The sequence below is a fragment of the Zingiber officinale genome, chromosome 4B (assembly GCF_018446385.1).
Source record: "Zingiber officinale cultivar Zhangliang chromosome 4B, Zo_v1.1, whole genome shotgun sequence".
Taxonomy (NCBI): Eukaryota; Viridiplantae; Streptophyta; class Magnoliopsida; order Zingiberales; family Zingiberaceae; genus Zingiber; species Zingiber officinale.
In genome coordinates this window covers 99,199,658-99,216,253 of record NC_055993.1, presented here as the reverse complement: position 1 = coordinate 99,216,253, position 16,596 = coordinate 99,199,658, and the positions used below count along the sequence as shown (strand labels likewise).

Below are 16,596 nucleotides of genomic sequence, written 5' to 3'. Positions count from 1 at the left end.
CAAACCCAAATTAAGTTAGGGTAAACCATAAACAAATAACAGTTATAAAAAAAATTAATTTGTGTTAACTACCCTCCCTCTAGACTTAATCTTTAGTACTTCCCCCTTTTGGTCATATTAAAAATGGGGTACTTTTAAAATGACTTTGGAAAAATTAACTTTAAAGTTTAAGGGAAAAAATAAAAAAATATGAAAGGTTAAGTTTAAAAACTTTGATTAAAATTTTTTTTCAACAGATTGTTTAAATTAAAATTTAACAAAAAGTTAAATTTAGGCAAAAATAAAAAGTTTACTGATACGGTGCATAATGGTAGGGCCTGATTGTCAGAAGTTAAGGGGATGAGGCAGTCAGAAGTTAAGGGGATGTGGTCGTTAGAAGTCTAGGGGACGTGGCAGTCAGAAGTCAAGAGGACGTGGCAGTTAACATATGGGGTGGGACCACCTGGGGGTCATTCGGTGTAAAAGGCCAGGGTGGGATCTAACGGCCAGGAAACCAGGTCGACGGCAGGACGCGTGATCAGGGCAAAGCCCAACCTGGCTTTACTGGTCGGGGTTTTCTCAAGCTAACTTGCGTAAATAGACCTGTCACTCTCGATCGGTCCTGAATCACAAAAGTTGGCAGAGAGGGACTCCGATTACATCCCCTCCCATCCACCTACCCGGTTCATCAGCATGTAGCGAATCGGCCAGAGCGTCCTCGAATACACTCGGGCAGGATAATAAGCACTGCGTGACAACAGGTTAGGGAATCGTAACTACCTGTCAGAGAATACCTGCTGCATGTCAGGGAATATTCTAACGGTTAGAGTCACATAGAAGTAGAACCTTCCTCCAGTGTTCAGGAGAAGGCCACGTGTCCTCCACCACCCGACAAGTCCTGATACCCGACACCCTCCGATAGAGGTCAGTCTCCAGAAGGTACGCACTATCAGATAAAAAGGGGCGTCCTCTCCCTTGCGCAGGTACGCTCACTCGCACACTTGTCTACTTTTCTTCTTCCTTCGTACACTGTTCTTCTGGGGGAAAAGTACCTGACTTGAGTATCGGAGGGCCTGCTCCGGGGACTTTTTTTCCTAGTTCTTGATCTCTAACATTTCGGGTGCTTGTCTAAGTGTGCGCAGGGTTCTTGTACCCCCGGCTAAGGTCCAGTAGTCCTAGAAGACCATGTGGGAGTCCGTTCGCCGAAGCCCGCATGACCGTAACATCATAGCCTCTCCCCCGTCAACACCAACAACACCTCATCCGACCTTCATCTTACTCAGATTCTGGACAGGATTAATTTAGCGCCGTCTATAGGAACTTTCTTCACCTGTTCTAGAGCATGAAGATGGAGGATACTAGAAAAATCAACGTAACTATGAAGACAGGAGAGTACAAACTGTTTAGGGAAGCCAAGAGGCGGGCGACCTCCGAAAAATAGACTATTGCTTCTCAAGCATACAAGATGTCGACAGTTTCTAAAGATTTAACTCACGCCTCTGACAGAGGGTCCAAAAGAAAACAACCCGAGGAGTTTCCCTCGGCCTTCTATCGGGAGCCGGGCCTCGATTACCATCATAAGGGCCCGGGTGACTATAACAAGAAAGAGTAGCCGCAAGCTTCTATGGCAGAAAGCTCCCCGCCCAGGGATCCGAAGAAGGGTAAAGCTATAGTCCTCAGGGAGGAGCCTATAGTGGAACCTGAGGAGCAAGTGCCCTTCTCTGCAAGGGTACTCGATGAAAAGTTACCCAAGGGGTACAAGCCTCCTGCTATAGGAGAATATGATGGTAGGAAGGACCCAGAAGATCATCTCCGTAAGTTTAGGAATGTTGCCCTGTTGCATCAGTACAACGATGCTATTAAGTGCCAAGTGTTCTTGAACACTTTATCATGCTCGGCACAAAAATGATTTGACGGATTGCCGAACGGGTCCATCACTTGTTTCCACGATTTCAAAACTACCTTCCTGCGTCATTTTGTTGGTTGTTACTCGGAATATCGTACTGGTTCCCCTATACAAAAATTTTGTACAAGTCCCGAACCTTTCCTAACAACTTATTGTGTTCTTTAGAAATTAAATTTGGAATCACAAACAGAACTTAACATTATTGATTCCAAATTCAGCTTATCTGTTCTTAGAGGTTTAGATTTGGATTGCAAACGATGCTTAACATTATTAATCCAAATCCACCCATGTTACAAATTTGATTAAATATTTATTTCAGAGATCGACTTCCAGGTTAAAAATGGCGAGGCACTAGACCTTCTTGGGTATGAGATCATCCACCACTTCCTAGACAAAACTTTTCAATGAAATTCAATATTTAATCTCCTTACAGTAACCCTAGGTTTAACAATTAAAAATAATCGAATCACAAGATTGAAAACCAAAAGAAACACAAAATCGAATCATAAATCCGAAACCCAGAATCGTTAGCCTCTTGTGTTTGGTATTTCAAAATCCATACAAAAGATGAACTAGTTATGATGCGGAAACAAAGCTAGTTATACCTTTTGTAGCTTATAGACCTCACAATCTTCTGTCGTATTTCTCTTCTTATCTTGGACGTCGTGTGGGCGATGATCTATCAAGATGAGAATCCACCCAAGCCTCCTTCTTCTCCTTGCATGTTTCGGCCACCAACTATTCTTCAAGGGAAGCTTTCTTTCTCTTCTGCTTCTCCACAAGCAACCGACCACCAAGATGAAACAAGACCTCCAAGTGTCGCTGGCCTTAACAAAAGGAGAAGAGAGAAAGAAGATAGGAGAGGGCCGGCCACTAAGGAATTAGAAGAGAGAAATAATAGAGTGTGTTGTGAGGTGAGACACCTCTACCCTCTCTTTTATATTCCTTGGTCTTGGCAAATAAGGAAAGTTGTAAACATAATTAAAACTTCCTTATTTTCCATGCCAATGTCTAAAAGGAAAATTTAATTAAAACTTCTTTTTAATCTTTCAATGGCCGGCCACCCCTTTAATTCCAAACAAGGAAAGTTTTAAACATGAAAATAAAACTTCCTTATTTGTTTCTGGTAAAAAATTTTAATTAAAAAATTTCTTCCTTTAAATCCCTTCATGGTTGGTTATAAAAGGAAACTTTTATAAATTAAAATATCTCTTTTTAAACATGTGGATGGTTACAAAAAAGGAAAGTTTTCTCCAAAATTAAAATCTTCCTTTTCAACTACAAATAAGTAAAGATATCAAATCTTTCTTTTAATCTTTTGTAGAAAGTTATAAGAGGAAAGATTTAAATTTTAAACTCTCTTTTAAAACCATGGCTTCCACATAAGGAAAAATTTTAAAAATTAAAATCCCCTTTTAATTTATTGTGGTCGACCACCTAAGCTTGGGCTCCAAGCTAGGGCCGGCCACCACTTGAACCTATCTAGCCTTGGTTTGGCCGGCCCTAGCTTGGGCTCCAAGCTAGGCTTGGCCGACCACCTTAAGGTGGGTAAGAAGTTGGGTTTGGGTGGGTATAAGACTTTATAAATAAGAGACTACGATAGGGACCGAGAGGAGGAATTGGTTTTGGTCTCCCGCTGAACTTGAGCTTCCTGTGTTCACCCCGAACAACCATCTCGAGTTCATCAATAATAACTCATACCACTAAAGAGTTATTATTGAACTAACGCACCAATCTCATATTACTATATGAGCTCCTTTTTATCATGAGTGTGTTAATCTCCCTGTGTTTAAGATATCGAATGTCCACTAATTAAATGAGTTACTGACAACTCACTTAATTAATATCTAACTCTAAGAGTAATACCACTCAACCTTATTGTCATGTCGAACTAAGTCCACCTACAGGGTTTGCATAACAATCCTTATGAGCTTCTCTTGGGGACATTATCAACCTAGATTGCTAAAACATAGTTTCCTTCTATAATCAACAACACACACTATAAATAAAATTATTTCTCAACTTATCGGGTCTATTGATTTATCGAACTAAATCTCACCCACTGATAAATTAAAGAAATAGATAATAAATATATGTGATTGTTATTATATTGGGATTAAGAGCACACACTTCCATAATAACAGATGTCTTGTTCTTTTATGCAGTCAGTATAAAAAGAAACTGGCTCAAATAGTCCTGCTCAATACACTCAGAGTGTACTAGTGTAATTTTATAGTCAAGATAAACTAATATCAAATTACACTATGACTATTTCAATGGTTTGTTCCTATCCATCTTAGTCGTGAGCTACTATTTATAACTTATAAGGAACCGATAACATGATCTTCTGTGTGTGACACCACACACTATGTTATCTACAATATAAATTAATTGAACAACTACACTTAGCACATAAATGTAGACATTTCACTAATGTGATTCTTTATTTCAAAATAAATGTTTACAAAAAGCTAGGCTTTTAGTATACACTATAACAATTTTACCAATAGCAGGAAGTACCAGAAAACTGACCATTACCTCTTCGCTCTTAAGCAAGGGCCAGCCAAGCCCTTGCGAAGTTATATCAAGCGTTTCAATTAGGTAGCTCAGGACGTTCCCTCGGCCACTCCTGAAATACTGATAAGCGTCTTCTCTCATGGACTAGTAGAGGGGGAGTTCTTCCGAGACCTCATTCGGGATCCCGTGAAGAACTTCGACGAGATGCTGGAGAAGGCCGTCAGTTATATCAATGTGGAAGAGGCTCAGGCTGCTCGATGCAAAGCAGACAAGGCGCCTGCTTCCACCAACAAACTAGAAAAGAGGCCACCTCAATCGCCAACCCAACCTCTCCTGTGTACTCGGGACGCCCGACCACCCTTCGATCCCAATCTGGATACCCACAGAGGGTAGTTGACTGATGGTTTTATCAATCGACTAGTAGGCGGAGCTTTCCAACCCGCGACCTATATAACCAAGACTTGGGAGCTTGGTTATAGTTGATGAAATTGGGCTTGGTTAAAGTCTAATTAGTAGTCTACTAGTTCTCAAGTGCTTGTGAGTGTTGTGGTGAGGTTTCTTCACCCAGAAGGAGGTTTGAGATAATCGGAGTTTGCTGGAGGCTAATCCACCGACGGATAAGAATCGCCCACCTTATGAACAACCGTGGAGTAGGAGCTCTAATCTCTGAACCATGTTAAACAACATGTTAGTGGTTTGCATTTCCTTTCTTAGTCTTAGTCTTTAGCTTTCATATTTTTATTTGTATTGTTTGTATTCCACTATGTTAACAAATATGTAGGAAGTAAGTATTTGGGGGCGCAGTCTATCCAACCCCCCTTCTAGCCGGCCACCGATCCCCTACAGTTTCTTCCTCCTCGCTACAACTTTCTTCTGAGGAGCCTCCCCCTTCATCTATGCTCTCCTCCTGGTGGCTTGCCATTAGTGCAAGTCTAGCGTACTCCTCTAGATATGATTCTGATGACGACTCGTCCCACGTCACCTTCAGGGTTTTGTGCTTTGTTGTGGTTGGTCCCTTTTTGTTTCCTTCTTCTTCAGCTTTGGGCAATCATCCTTGATGTGCCCATCTTCATTGTAGTTATAGCATCTTACCTTCCTTGCTCTTCTTTTCTTTGCCTGCACTTGATTAAGCTTATTAGTTTTAAAAAATTTCTTGAATTTCCTTACCATGTATATGCTGTCTCATCATCGTCGAAGGAGTTGTCGGCGTCTGATTCATCCTTCTTGGCTTTTAGAGCAATATTATTTGATTTTTCTATCTCTTGAGAATCTATACAGCGAGACTTGTGAAGTTCAAAAGTTGAAAATAAGCTTTCAAGAGTGCATACCTCAAGGTCCTAATTAGAGATGTAGTAAGCATCTACTAAAGCTAACCACTCTTGAGTTCTCTGAAAAGAGTTAAGTGCGTACCTTAAGGAGTTACGATTTATTACCTTTTCTTTGAGGTTGTTGAGCTGGGTGATCATGCTTTTGATTCTTGCATGGAGTTGAGCTACCTTCTCTCCTTTGTTCATTCGGAGGTTCGTCAGTTGACTTCAAAGGATGTCCTGATTTGTCAGTTCAGCTTCCGCAGTACCTTCGTGGAGCTCCAGGAATTTCTCCTAAAGATCTTTGGCGGAGTCGTAGCTTCCGATCCGACTAACCTTCTGGGGTGGAAAAATGCTGAGTAGATGGAACTATATTCTTCCATTAGCTACGAAGTCAGCTTGCTCCTTCTTCATCTATGTGTACTCTTCTTTCTCGGCTCTGTGTTGATCCATAGGTGGTACAAAATCATATTTTATAATTAAGAGAATTTCGAAGTCAGTTTTGAAGAATACCTCCATGAGTTTTTTCCACGTTGCGAAATCTCCCTCAAATTTTGGTGGGTAGATGCTAGATCCGACCATTTCTTTTACTTCAGATGATTATTAGTCCTTTTGAAGCGGGTCTGGCTCTGATACCACTTATTAGGATCCGTGTGACCGACAAGAAGGGGTGAATTACCCTTCAAAAAGAAAACAAAATCTTTCTCAATCTTTTGAAATAATAAGACACTTGTATAAAAAGAATTGATAAACTAATAAAAAGAAAGAGACTATCGATTTTTACTTGGTTATAACTGGGAAGATTGTTAATCTAAGACTTTGAAGCAATACTCAAATTCTCCTTTCGTTGTACGCAAAGAAACCTCTTACAAGCGTTGGAAGCACACAAAGTAGTAAAACACTTAAAGAAACTCGTATACAAGTGATTCTAGACTACTAGGATCATGGCTATATTTATAGCCTTGATCGGAGCGCTTGGAAGAGTTCTAGGTGCCTGGAGGGGGATAAAATTTTATCCCTATCGTGACGGCTCGCGCCACATCGCGTTTGGCTAAGTTTTCAACTCCAACCGCCTAGAGGGGTTCCGGGCGCTAGGAACTAAAAAGTCAGCATCTTGTTGAGTTTTTGGTCCTGGTCTTCCGCTCCAGTTCTGCTTGCTTAGGTTTGAGTCTTCCACTCCGGTTCCGTTCACTTGGGTGATTTCGGCCATCCGAAATAGGACTCACCCGAACCCATCTTTCGGCCTTCTCGAGCAACCTTCCGCTTTGACTTTTTGTCCCTCGGAAACGCCGCACGCCTCCTTCTCGTCCTCCAGCGTACTCTTCCGCAGTATCTTGTCCCTTGGATGCACCGAGCCCATCGACTCTCTCCCATGTTGTCCTTCTTACTAGCTACGTCTTTCGCTCGACTTTCTGTGCTCCTAATTCCTGCACACTTAGACACACAACATCAAAACACAACAGAACCTAATTTGACTTGGTTTAATCACATCAAAACTTACAATTACAGTATTGTTTATCTGTTTTATATACTTTGTCAAATACTGACTTGAGCATTGGAGTGGAAGACCGGGGCAGTCTGGTCTCCGTCTAACACTCCATCTATAGTTTCCTGTCTTCTAACAGCCTTATAGGCACCATTGTTGACGAGAGACTTTTTGACACATCGGTCTCCTCTTCTTGGTCTTTTTTAGGATCCAACGACTCAGTCAACCTAGAAGATAACTCATTGCCCTCCTCCCCCTCCGGATTATGGTTCCTCAATCCTATTCCAACCACATCATTAGTTATTTATCTACTTAGTTTTCGGACGAGATTAGTTGATAATTAGGATAAAAAAAAATAGATGACTAAGTTTAATATTAAATAATTTGATAAGATTTCGAAGAGAATATATATATATATATATATATATATATATATATATATATATTCTAATTTTTAAAAATTTATTTTTTAAAAAATTAAATTTTAGGATATTTTACTTTTTTGTTTTTTGCTAAAATTTTGGAAGCATGTAGTTGTAATATGTTAAGCATAGTGGATGTTTTCAAAAAAGCGCGATTAAAACGGGCACGGCCAAACTTTGAGAAAAAAATCCCTAAAATCCGCCGTCGTTTCTCCTCACGCTGCCGTCTCCAGTGTTGCTGCCGGCGCCGTTTCACGCCGGCGCCACTTCCGCTGCTCCCACTGCCGTCGCCTCTGCCGCTGCTGCCGCTTCCAGCGCAACTGCCTCCCACTGCCGACGCCGCTGGTTGCAGTTGAGATCGTCGCTGTCGTCGCTCCGTCGACAATCACAGCAAAACCCTTCGATTTAGGTGGAGTTTTCTTGCTTAATCTTTTGATTATCTTGTGCATGATTAAACATGTATCATAATTAATATAAAAAAGGGGAAAAATGATTTAGATTGCTTGATTACGAAGTGATTAAAGTTATATTTCATAAGCTCGACTATTGCTAAAAATCATCTTGGTGATAATAAATAAATAATAATTTCATTGAGAATCAATTAGATTTTTATTAGGGGAACATTAGAGGTAAATTCTTTAGGGTTTATACTACGTCTCGTTGAAGAAAAATTAATTGCATAGTCCTATTTACGTCATTTACCTCTATTGCTTGATCACCGGGTTCTAAAAGGCGCCGCTTAGGTGGTGGGTGGCCTCCCGCCTTTTGCAAAGGCATGGCCGCCTAGAGCCGCTCAGGTCGATTAATTTTCATAAAAAACAAGAGAAGAAAAGAAAAGGAAAAAAACAGTTGATATACTACTTGATAGTGAAATAACTATGACACAGGATAGAAGAGAACTTGATTACGAAGGAGAGACGATGCTATCAATTTTGAGTTCGAATCCTTCAGAAAAAGTAGCAGTGATATGGATATAAAATTATGAGTTATTTGGTATACTTTTACTATTTATATTGTATGGTGTACTAATTTTATGTATATATTTATTAATTTTAAATATTATAAAATGTTTTATATATTTTTATAATTATTTTAAATATTTAAAAAATTCTGACCACATTAATTAGCTTATTCATCTCTCTTATTTTTTTAATCCTGTTATTTTTTTAATCCTGTAGTCCGTAATCCTTAATTTTTTCTTGATCTTTTCCGTAATTTATAATCATGATCATAATTTGATTAACCTTAATTGTGATCTTTTTGTTTACGTTTCTATTTAGATTATAGTTTGAATTGAATTAGGTTGTCGAAAACCACTAACAAATTGGATGGACTATATGACATCGATAAATGAGTAGTTTTCCGTTTATCGTTGATAATTTTTAACCGTCTGACTTAAATTATAAGTTAGGTGGAAAGATAAATTAAAAAAATCACAACTAATTGAACTTTGTCCCTATCCCAGGCTCCCAGCTCACTCATGGCTAGCTTCCCACTGATGGTAGATAAAGAGTCTTCTTTATTTTTCATTTTAGCTAGATAAACAAACAATAATTTTTAAAACTATAATCTTCTTCTATTTCATTTTCTCTTTTCCACCATAAATGAACAATAAATACAAGATTATATGAATGAAAGATAATTAGGATAAAAAATTGAGCAGGGATCTCCTGATCCGCAAATTGCAGACCAGGAGATGGTCCACTGATCTGGACCTTTGATTTGAATAGACCCCATCTTTAAATAAATGGGGTTCATTTAAATCAAAGGTCCACATGTAGTGGACCATCCCCTGGTCCACAAATTGCGGACCAGGAGATCTGCTCCCTAAAAAATTAGGAGACTAAACTTAGGATTAAATAATATATTAAGGTTTTAAAGAATATACATTTGATAATTTTTAAAGTTTTAGATATTTTTTAAAATAAAAAATTTAGAACATTTTAGTCTTTTTAATTGATATGTAAATGACTCTTTTAATTGACATATAAACTTATATTAATAGTTTGAAATTCTTAAAATTTTAAATAGTGTTTTTAATATTAATATTTTAGATTTTAGGGCATTGTGATGATTGTTTCTTGTTTTCGACCGAACGTTCTTCTGAACCGAGTTGGTCGCTGACCCCTTAATTCTATTCCTTGGAATCGAACCGAGCCCAGTTCCTTCGCAAGCGGGTTGGTTTAATGGTTCCATGGCAGTAGCCTCTTATTTCCCGAGAGCGGCGCAGCCTTTCACCATCTCCCCTTCTCGATCGCTCTGTTCTTCTCTCCTCGTCGTTCTAGCGCCCGGATAAAGCCTTCGGTGGCCGTCTGCTGCGTTCTACTGATTCGCTTGGAAGACAGAGAACTCCCACGTTGGTATTTTTTGTTACTGTCATCTTGGAGCAGCAAAGTTCTTCCGTCTTCTGGTTTTTTGTGGTGACGACAACGGCAAGGTCTCAAATCGAGGCCGATCCCTAGTTTCACGATTGAAGTAAAAGAGGTTTCTGATTGCATCTGCTATTAGGTTTGAGAAGATAGCTTGATACTAAAGCCGGAATCTATCTTTCTCTTACGTGCATAAGTTTATTATTTCGTAGGTTTGTGGTCAGCTCTACGTATTCATCTTGGAAGAATAGCGGAAGAAAATCTACAATGGGTATATGATAATCATTGGACCTTATTGATTGTTTTTCTGCATGATTCGCTCACAAAAGCTCTTTTTTAACATCGTTTCGCGTCTGTTTCACATTGCAGATAAATCTCGGCGTGAGAAGAGGAAAGAAGCCCGATTGGCGAAGCGACAGAGCCGACACATTTCCTGGATTGAGCATCAGGTTATTTATCCTTTTTCGCTAACATATTTCCTTTGTTTTCTTTTTTCTATTTGGTAATCCCTCTGATATATATGTTCCTTTATGTGTTCGTGTTTAGAGGGGTAAGAAGGATCAGAACAAGAAGAATGCCCTAACAGATTCAAAACAGAATTCGGAACTGGCCAAGATGAAGATTAAGGAAAAGAAGTCGGACTCTTTGAAGAAGCCTGATTTTTTGGTTAAGGGCAAATCCAAGTCTAAGTTCCAGGAGTTCCTTGAATTGGACATGGGAATGAATGTATTAGCTGGTGAGGAGGATCTGGGGTTGGAGAAGAAACTTGCAAAGAAGCTCAAAGTGAAAGAGGGAAAATTGAGAGGCCCTGATGATGGTATAAACTTTCTATTAGGTGGGAGCTCATTGGAGTCAGATGATGACATTGTTGGAGAAGATGACATCAATGCGGACAGTGGGAAGATAGAGGAGAGTGAATTGCTAACAAAGAAAAAGCACAAGAAGAACAAGTCATCTAATGCTTCAAAGGAATCATTCAATCATGAAGTTTATGACACTCATAGTGAGACTCTTGAAAAGGTTGATACCATGAATGCAGATGGGGGTCGGAAGAAGCATAAGAAGCGGAAGAACTTATCTGATGCTTCAACAGAGCAATTAGATAATGAAATAACTACAACTGAGGGTGGGAGGCACGAGAAGGTTGATACCATTAATTCAGATGGTGGTCAAAAGAGGCGCAAGATGAAGAGTTTGTCTACCACTTCAGAGGAGCATCTGGAGGAGGAACCAACTGAAGGAAAGATTTCTAATGCTGAGGAGCTTGATACGTTATCCACAAAAGAACCTCATACAGTTGAACCTGCTGCAGCTTCAAGTATGAAATACATGCCTCCTCAGGTGCGGGCTCGTTTGGGTATTGAGTTTGATGAGCTCCTTGAGGTTCGTCGAAGAGTTAAAAGTATGAACTTTTGTTAGTTACTGAAAATCTGACTGCAGTTCTATGTGAGGTTATGTTTAATAATGACAATAGTTTTGCTTGATATCTTGTTTATTTCAGGACTTCTGAACCAGCTTAATGAATCCAATGTAGAGTCAATTACAAAAGAAGTGGCTACAATTTATAAAGTACTACCCTACACCATGAACAATTTTTTGTTTCATATTTGTGAACATGTTTATGTTTGCAATTTACTAGAGACCACACCTTTCGCAGTCTCTCACTCGCAGTGATGGCTGTCAAATAGTTTCTCAAGCATTTCTGGAAGCATCTACCAAGAATGAAAGGTTTATCTCCTTTCTTGTTTTTGTTTATGCAAGTATAGTCATATCATGTATTAAGATGTTTGTTATGTTAGTGTGAAACAATTTAACTTCACTGATGTATGTAGGACCTAGAAGGATAGAATTGAACATTGTATTTGATTCTGCAAACTCAGTCCATCTTAGAGTCACGTTCACAATTTTTCTCTTGGTTATCAGTTCCTGTAGTGGTTATCATTTGTTCTTCAGAAAATAATCAAAATGACATATATTGGTGCATGAAAATGTTATGTTGTTTTGAATATCAAACTATAAGAATAGTGCCAGTTAATAAAGAACCCAAATCAACTCCTATCTTTGTTATTTTCTTAAGGAAACACCTTGGTGTACACATCTGCATCCTAGCATTTTAGTGAATATGAGCAGAGGTCCAATTATGATAACTAAGTTAAATTCTAGATATTGATTAATTTTTTAATTATGCCATGGCTCATAAATGGACATTAGTGGTCCTCAAATGACTTAGGATGCCCTTTGTTGTTGTTGTTGCAAGATTTCTGCCATCTACAACAATATGAATGAAGCAACCCTGATCATCATTCATTAATTGTTGTTGATATTTCCTTGGTATTGAGGGTTGCCATATATGTATATCCTTATTCACTTATAAGATATGGATGCACTATGTAGATGTGCAAACAGTTTTGACTAAAACAATTTAGTCTCTTGCATTTAGAGGACAAATTGATTATCTACAGTTGTGGTTGTTTTTATTTTCTGTTTCTTTACTTCTTTATTTATTTCATCTATTTTCTCTTTGTTTAGTTGCTTCTGAATTTTATTAACATCCTAAATTGGCATAAGAAAGAACATTACTCTTCTTTCTCTGTTTTTTCCTGGAAAGTTGATTTTTGTTGAAAATCATGCCACCGGGTTAGAGTTCATCATTATGTTTCTTTTTTCCTTGTATCTTGGATCTTACATCAAATTGTAAAAAACTTTTCAGTAAGGTCCTAATTCTGTTTGCCTGTTCTTTTTCAGCTTTTCTGCTGCTTTTGCAGCCTTTGTTGCTGGCATGGCTTGCATGGTCGGTATCGACTTCAGCGCAAAGCTAATTTCTTCCCTCGCTGAATCATTTGAGGTATGATGAACAATCAGAGCTACTTGATCATTATGATAATTATAAAATGGGAGCAGCAAAGGTTAAGAGAGAAGATCTATAGATTTTATATTGTACAGGTTGAATCAGTAGGATTATTTGTCTAAGATAGGGCATATTAAATTAGAATTTACAAGGAATTTAAATGGAACTGATGTTAATGAAAACAGCTTTTACACAGACAATGCTAGTAGAATAAAAAACCAATCAATTACTCACGACTAAATGCTTGTAGGTGTTCTTACCACTGTTCTAGACTACATTGATAAATAATTACACTGATCATTGTGGAAATGTCACTCTTCTTTATCTTTAGTGCCTTGAATGAATTAGTTTAACATTTTTTTCGGATAACTTATGCCATTTCCTTTGTTAGGCTTGTTGCTTCAATATTGTACTTAACTATTTTATTTTCATTTTAGGATGAGTATTCAAAGGAGAATGCAATGTTTTTGAAGAATTTTTCCAAGATTCTTTGCAACATGTGCATTTTTGGTGTCTGTTCCAGGTTTGTGGACTGAAATAATGGACATAAATTGATAAGAATTCATCATTTTTTATGCTGGAAATGCCATTTTTTTTAATTGTCTTTACAAATAAGTTTCTTTTGGTGGAAATTTGTTGGTTAATTCCACCTATGTTTTACAATACTCGAGATTTTTAATGTCGCTGTTAGTTACAAATTGCATTGGTAAATAGAAAGTTAAAGAATATTACTTGATACTAAGCTAGTTATACATTATTGTTGGTGAGAAGTTTTGTTTTTCTCATTGTTTTTGTTGTTTCTTTTCCGTTGTTCACTTTGTGTTTAATCAACTCCAATTTTGGAGCATATCCTACACATAGAAAATCCCACTATATCCTGTTGCTTTTATGTGAATTCAAGCAAAATATTTTCTTGGCATTTATAATAAATTCCTCTAATCCAATTCACAGCGATCTCATATACGACTTGCTTTCAGTGCTGAGCAACCGGTTGATAGAGTTGGATATGTCCGCCATTGATACAATTCTTGATAGTATGTTCTTTCCTAATCCATGTTCAACACTTTTCATTAATTTCCTAACAAGACTCTATATTGGTTCTGCATATTTATATGATGGTATATGCTGATATGATGATTGAGCAGATTGTGGAATGAAGCTCAGGGGTGATGATCCCGTTGCTATGAAGGATTTCATTTTTAATATTCAGAAGAAAGTAACTGAATTTAGATCTCTATCTGATGATAGTCAAGAAGAGAAGCGAAGTATTAGTAGAGTAAATTCTTGTCAATGTGCTCCTTTTACCATCTATATACCAATCTGTACACTATCTTACTTTTTTTGTTCTTCATTTGCAGATGGACTTCATGCTCGAGAAGATATGTAATATAAAGAACAACAAGATGAGAGTGAAAGAAGTCCCTGCGTATCATACACGGATTAGAAAATGGCTACAGAAGGTATTGTCCTGTAGCTTCAATTTATTTCATGATTTTTTGTGCAAAGTTTGTGATGAGTCTGTGATCAAACATCCAAACCTTTATCCATGCCAAGACTTGTCAGGTTATGTCCTTGTGTTTGTCTAAAGTAACCAAAAAGTCAAAGTTTCCAGTTATAATTTAAGTCCTGTCAAAGTAGTCGATGCACAAGCAGTTATGCTCTGCACATGTTGTGTTAAACTAGGTTTCTAACAATAAAGATGTATAGACATTCAATTGAAGGGGAGCCTTGACGCAACGGTAAAGTTATTGTTATGTGACCAAAAGGTCACGGGTTCGAATCCTGGAAAGTGGAAACAGCCTCTTGCAAAAAGCGGGGTAAGACTGCGTACAATGGATCCTTCTCCGGGACCCCGCATGGTGGAAGTTTCGTGCACCGGACTGTCCTTTTGTTTTTTAGACATTCAATTGGAATCGAAGATTGTGAGGGTAGAAAAATCACAACAAAGCAATTATAATCAAAGGTGTTTTGAAAGATATGGATATTGCCATTGATATAGCAAACATGGAGATCAATGGTGGATTCATGTCAGCATGTTGCAGACCCCAAATAGTTGGGACTGCCTAATTCTTTTGAGTCTATAAGATGCGAGTGAGCTTTTGTACTTTTGCATTGTGATCGTGTTTTTCTTTTTAGGATTTTAAGATTGTAGTGCATTCAACTGTAGTTTAAATCAGTCCAGTTCAACTACCCACATGGGAACAGGGCATTAAGAATATAAACACATCAACGAGTTCAATTCTTAACAGGCTGAATTTTTGGTATAAATGATCATTCAGTCATATTTATCATATTCAAGAGAAGCGGAATATCATTCATACATGAAGGTTTGCTCCGCACAATCTTTGTTTAGGCTGTGGTCAAACCTAGAGTAGATTATTTCTGCATCTTTGCTTTTGCCTTCTACTATTGTGGGTAACATTTGCTCAGGCGTTGGGTTCAATATTCTACAGCTAAGAGTGGACGATATACTTCTCCGAGGGATCAAGTGGAGCAAGTTGCTAGATCCTGAAAAGAAAGGCCAATGGTGGATTTCTGGGGATGGTATCTTGAATACTAACGATTTCGAGGATGTGGCCGCCACAATAAACAAGGAGGTTGTAGATGCACAAAAGCTAATGCAGCTTGCTGCTGCACAGCGAATGAACACCGACATTCGTAGAGCTATCTTTTGCATCATTATGAGCAGCGAAGACTACCTTGATGCTTTTGAAAAGCTTCTGAGACTTGATCTAACAGGAAAACAGGTTTGTGGTATTCTCAGAATCTCGTCTATTTTTTTCCCAGCCTTATACGTTTCTTAATAATTACCCAAATTACAGGTTTTCACCTTCATTAAATTTCCTTTTTGTCGATTATAATCCTCAGGACAGGGAGATTATGAGGGTCCTTGTTGATTGCTGTTTGCAAGAGAAGGTGTTTAACAAGTACTATACGGTCTTAGCTTCCAAGTTATGTAACTATGACAAAAATAACAAATTCAGCTTGCAGGTACATATATATTATCATCTCTAAAATTTTATTTTATTTTTTGTTTCATCTTTTTTACTTTTTGCTTCTTGCTTTCCCATGGTTTTGTAACCTTCATTTTGTTCTTCTTTGTATCGACAGTACTGCTTGTGGGATCATTTCAAGGAACTCGAATCCATGGAGCTGAACCGCGCAATGAACCTCGCAAGATTCGCCGCCGAGATGTTATGCAACTTCTCCCTCTCCCTCTCTGCTTTAAAGGCGGTTGATCTGGCGAGCCCCAGCAAGCTCACTCCCAAGAGGGTTATGCATTTCAGGATGCTCTTCGAGTTGGTTTTCAACTACAGCGATGCAGAAGTATGGAACATCTTCACCCGCATCGCTGGCATCTCTGAGTTAGAGATGCTGAGGAACAGCCTCATCTTCTTCATCAAGCAGTATGTGGTTGCGGCAAACAATCAACAAGCTCTTGCCGCCAAGTTCAAGATCGCGAAGAAAGCTCTCAGTAATGCAGCTGGTGTGCTTATGTAGGGCCACTCAACTTTCGGTCCCAAACAAGTTTTGTAATACTTATTTTCGTTGAAGAGGTAGATTATGTGCGATTCGGATGATTCGACTGGCACTAATTCTTATACTGCGTCATGTTACTGGAGTGCACTGTGTTACTTTGTAAGTAAAGCAATCGTGTTTCTGGTTAGAGATTGCCTTACTAGTTGGACAAAGAAATGATAAGAATTGGAAACTCTCTCATTACAGAGAAGATTTTAACGATTTTAAATTGATAGTTTTCTT

The 16,596-nt window shown here is 38.3% G+C and overlaps 1 protein-coding gene across 3 annotated transcripts; it reads left to right on the top strand.

Annotated features, from left to right (window-relative positions):
• Positions 1 to 7,808: 7,808 nt before the first annotated feature.
• On the top strand, positions 7,809 to 16,582 carry LOC121975672 (nucleolar MIF4G domain-containing protein 1-like). 3 transcript variants are annotated; one of them, XM_042527456.1, is made up of 14 exons: positions 7,809 to 8,026; positions 10,199 to 10,257; positions 10,356 to 10,435; positions 10,533 to 11,388; positions 11,488 to 11,555; positions 11,644 to 11,714; positions 12,732 to 12,831; positions 13,272 to 13,357; positions 13,786 to 13,868; positions 13,980 to 14,110; positions 14,193 to 14,294; positions 15,288 to 15,581; positions 15,703 to 15,825; positions 15,946 to 16,582. In XM_042527456.1, exons 2-14 carry the CDS (start codon positions 10,254 to 10,256, stop codon positions 16,333 to 16,335), a joined length of 2,388 nt encoding a protein of 795 aa, XP_042383390.1. In that variant the 5' UTR covers positions 7,809 to 8,026; positions 10,199 to 10,253; the 3' UTR covers positions 16,336 to 16,582. The 3 variants fall into 3 exon arrangements, with proteins under 3 accessions (XP_042383390.1, XP_042383389.1, XP_042383391.1); XM_042527455.1 differs by lacking the exon at positions 7,809 to 8,026 and adding an exon at positions 9,797 to 10,101; XM_042527457.1 differs by lacking the exon at positions 7,809 to 8,026 and adding an exon at positions 9,797 to 10,125.
• The last annotated feature ends 14 nt before the right edge of the window (positions 16,583 to 16,596 follow it).

Excerpts from the sequence above, each read along its gene's own strand:
- LOC121975672 (XM_042527456.1), top strand. Across the intron at positions 14,295-15,287 it reads TTAGAAAATGGCTACAGAAG|CTAAGAGTGGACGATATACT; the intron begins GTATTGTCCTGT and ends AATATTCTACAG. Across the intron at positions 15,826-15,945 it reads ATAACAAATTCAGCTTGCAG|TACTGCTTGTGGGATCATTT; the intron begins GTACATATATAT and ends TTGTATCGACAG.